The 4,230-nt window shown below is 38.3% G+C and overlaps 1 protein-coding gene across 1 annotated transcript in view; it reads left to right on the top strand.

Annotated features, from left to right (window-relative positions):
- The first annotated feature begins 605 nt into the window (after nucleotides 1-605).
- Nucleotides 606-4,230, top strand: part of LOC106342554 (receptor-like serine/threonine-protein kinase SD1-8) — a 4,570-nt gene continuing 945 nt past the window's right edge. The window contains exons 1-6 of the mRNA XM_013781526.1: nucleotides 606-1,917; nucleotides 1,999-2,151; nucleotides 2,227-2,408; nucleotides 2,889-3,099; nucleotides 3,174-3,411; nucleotides 3,523-3,673. Coding sequence (XP_013636980.1) covers nucleotides 606-1,917; nucleotides 1,999-2,151; nucleotides 2,227-2,408; nucleotides 2,889-3,099; nucleotides 3,174-3,411; nucleotides 3,523-3,673 — 2,247 coding nt within the window. The remainder of the gene's footprint in view (nucleotides 1,918-1,998; nucleotides 2,152-2,226; nucleotides 2,409-2,888; nucleotides 3,100-3,173; nucleotides 3,412-3,522; nucleotides 3,674-4,230) is intronic.

The following is a 4,230-nucleotide window of genomic DNA, read 5'->3' as shown; positions in this document are numbered from 1 at the left end:
TCCTGAATCGCTTCCTCAACTCTATTAGCCTTACACCAGAGTTGGTTGGTTTCTTTTTTTTTTGCTAACCGAATAATCTGGCCCCACCGAAGTGGTCCAGACTAGAGACCGAAGTGAGCATGGACGCTGCCAGGGCGTCACCATGTGGCTCACCGTGTAACGGTCTTCGGTCTCGGGTGCTGCAGCCCACATGTAAATTGCGCAGTGGCCAAGGCTCGAACCCAGGGGCGGACACTCCAGCTGGAGCTCATATACCACTAGACCAAAGCAACTTGTAAGATATAAAACACCGCATGCTATGTTTTTTTTTGTTTTTGTTTTTTTTTTCAAGAACACTGCATGCTATGTTTTGTTTTTGTTTTTGTTTTCGCATGCTATGTTGGGAACTAATAACGTGTAGATATAAAAGTAGTTGACGACGAATGATACAAGTTTGTGGAAATGAATTAATTGATGGGAAGAAAGTCACTTAACAAATATTGATATGTCGCTTGCATGTGCTAGGTTCATGAGAATAGTTTAATTTCGAAATTTCTTGCGAAAGGAAGTAACTTAAGTTTATAAATATAATAATAAAAAGAAAGAAAGAAAGAAAAAAAAGAAAGATGAAAGGTGTACAAAACATTTACAACGATGCTTACAGCGTCTCGTCCTTGCTCGTATTTTTTGTCCTGATTCTGTTTCGTCCGGCACTCTCGATCAGTGCCGCCAATAGATTGTCGTCTTCAGAGTCTCTGACAATCTCAAGCAACAGAACACTTGTATCTCCCGGCGGAGCCTTCGAGCTTGGTTTCTTCAAACCCTCGGCACTTCCGCGTTGGTATCTCGGAATACGGTATACCAAAGTCTCAGAGAAGAGCTACGCATGGGTCGCCAACAGAGACAACCCTCTCTCTACATCCATTGGGGCCCTCGAAATCTCTGGCAACAATCTTGTCCTGCTAGATCAGTTCAATAAAACTGTTTGGTCGACGAATCTTACTAGCGGAGATGCGCCGGTGACGGCAGAGGTTCTTCCCAACGGAAACTTTGTACTGAGACACTCCGACAACGACGACCCTAGTGAATTCTTGTGGCAGAGTTTCGATTTTCCTACAGATACTTTACTTCCGGAGATGAAGCTAGGTATCGACCACAAAAAGGAGCGCAACTGGTTCCTTACAGAATGGAGAGCTCCAGACGATCCGGCGAGCGGGAACTTCACGTTCAACCTCGAAACTCAATGGGGATTGCCTGAATTTATTCTTCGTATGAATGGATGGCCAGTGGCAAGGAGCGGTCCCTGGGATGGAATCGAGTTTAGCGGCATACCGTCGATGCAAGGATCAGATTACATGGTTTCCAATTTTACGGATAACGCTTACAGCTTCCGTATGACCAACCATAGCATCTACTCGATATTGACAACGAGAGACTGGATGCTCGAGCGAGTCACGTGGACCTCGACATCATCGGAATGGAAGCGGTCCGTGGATTTTTTATTCACGGGTATCTGCGATGCTTACTCTAGTTGTGGTGGGCCGAATACTTACTGCGACCTAAACACGTTACCTCACTGTAACTGTCTTAGAGGGTTTGTTCCAAATAACGACACAGAATGGGCAGAGCGGGATGAGAGGATAGGCAGTTCAATATTTGGGTGTGTGAGGAAGAAGCAGCTTAACTGTGAAGGAGATCTTGACTTTTTCGAGCTAAATAATACGAAGTGGCCGGATACTAAGACTGCGACTGTGGATCGGGGAATCATTGATGTGAAGAAATGCAAAGAGAGGTGTCTTAGCGATTGTAACTGTACGTCTTTTGCGTTTGGAAAAAATGGACTGGGTTGCGTGACTTGGACCGGAGACCTCGTTGATATCCGGACTTACTTCGAAGGCGGTCATGCTCTCTTTGTTAAAGTATCTGCTAATGATCCAGGTATCTAATCTCTTAACAAAACAAAAGCTCATGCCAAAAACTTCGAGTTGGTCATCAGCTTAATATATAGCTTCTTTTCAGATTTTTCCTCGGGAAAGAAGAGAGACCAAACTGGAAAAGTCATAGGTTGGAGTATTGGTGGAGTCAGCGTTATGCTTATTCTGAGTGTTATCCTCTTCTGCTTTTGGAAGAGGAGACAGAAGCAAGCAAAAGCAGATGCTGCAGCGCCTATTGGTAAATAAATGAATTTATTACTTTTATTTTTGTTTTTCTGTTTTCTGATCCTTTTATGTGTTCGGATGATAATAGTGGGAAACCAAGTTCAATTGAACGAGATGGTGTTACCAAGAAGAAACATATTTTTTTCTGGAGAGGACGAAATAGAAGATTTGGAACTTCCATTGATTGAGTTTGAAGCTGTTGTCGCAGCCACCGAACATTTCTCTCATTCAAACAAAGTCGGAAAAGGTGGTTTTGGTGTTGTTTACAAGGTATAAGTGAACATATTTACAATGGAAGTAAACACAATTTTTTTCAAAAAAAAAAAGAAAAGAAAGAAACCGGTTTATAGTAAACTGTTTACGAAATACTACAATAATTAAATGTATATAAAACTTGGACCTACAAAATGTCAGTACTTTATATAAAATATGTAGAATTGATTTTTAAAAAATAAATATAAACGAGAAGAAAAAAACAGATTATCGAATAAGAAGTCAATAAGAGATAAAGGTTCATTTAAATATAAACAAGTGTATACAAAGAAAATGTTGATTTTGTTTAAAAAAATAGTTTAACTTGGATTAGTTTTGTGGATAAATTTAAAAGAAAGTTAACACATTATAAAATAAAAAGTACTCTTAAGTACGCTCCTACGTTTTATTTGAAATCAATAGCCTAACTAGAACCAGTTTCTTTCTTTGCTCTGTTGGTTTTGTATAACTGATAATTTAAATATGTGTCACCTGCAGGGAAGGTTAAGTGACGGGCAAGAAATTGCGGTGAAGAGACTATCGGAAATGTCAGCTCAAGGTACCGATGAGTTCATGAACGAAGTTAGGCTAATAGCAAGGCTTCAGCATGTCAACCTTGTGAGACTTCTTGGCTGTAGCGTTTACGCGGGCGAAAAAATATTAATATACGAGTACTTGGAGAATCTAAGCCTCGATTCTCATATCTTTGGTTAGTGTCACGACTTATAGTTCATACCGTTGATGTCTTTTGAAAATATGTTAATGTTTGTGAACGAAGTGCAGATAAAACCAGAAGCTGTATGTTAAATTGGCAAATGAGATTTGATATCATCAATGGTATTGCCCGAGGGCTTCTGTATCTTCACCAAGACTCACGGTTTAGAATCATCCATAGGGATTTGAAAGCAAGCAATGTCTTGCTTGACAAAGATATGGTTCCAAAAATTTCAGACTTCGGAATGGCTAGGATCTTTGGACGGGATGAGACGGAAGCTAACACGAGGAAGGTGGTCGGAACTTAGTAAGCACTTAAAAGCATCATATATAGTATATATATATATATATATATATATATATATATATTGAAACAAAAGAGCTACATGATAGCTTTTTATATATAATTGTTATGCAGTGGCTACATGTCTCCAGAATATGCGATGAACGGGACATTCTCGATGAAGTCAGATGTGTTCAGTTTTGGGGTCTTGCTTCTTGAAATTATAAGTGGCAAGAGGAATAAAGGCTTCTGCCACTCGGATGGTAATCTTAATCTTCTGGGATATGTACGTAAGCTTTTGAAACACCACTCGTATTATGGGAAAATGAGCATTTAATTCCCGAAGTATTTGAAATCGGCAGTTTTAATACTCAAGTATTGCTTGCGCATACTTATTCCCCAACTAATAGTTGACTGCACAAAATTGAGAACAAAATAGTCAACTGTTAACTGATAAACGGAAAAATAGCGGTTTCCGTCAACTTTTTAACGGTGGAATATTTTTATCATGATTTTGCGCAGTCAATGATTAGTTGGAGAACAAATATGCGCATATAATACTTGAGTATTTAATTTGCCGATTAAAAATACTTAAGAAATTAAAAACAACACTCTTTTTTTTTAGAAAATCATAATTTGAAATATTCTCAAATTAGATATAACCAATATACGAGAGTTTTATCTATTAGACAATTATATGTTGTACATTGGATCTTTACTTTAGATGATCATATATAATTATATGTACTTTACACATTCATATATTGTATATCAGCAATACAATGCAAATGTAATTATCTTATGTTATTTTTTATGCTTTTATAAACTAAATAAATCTTTTTC

This window comes from Brassica oleracea, chromosome C4 (genome assembly GCF_000695525.1).
Source record: "Brassica oleracea var. oleracea cultivar TO1000 chromosome C4, BOL, whole genome shotgun sequence".
Taxonomy (NCBI): Eukaryota; Viridiplantae; Streptophyta; class Magnoliopsida; order Brassicales; family Brassicaceae; genus Brassica; species Brassica oleracea.
This window is presented reverse-complemented; position numbering and strand designations above follow the sequence as displayed.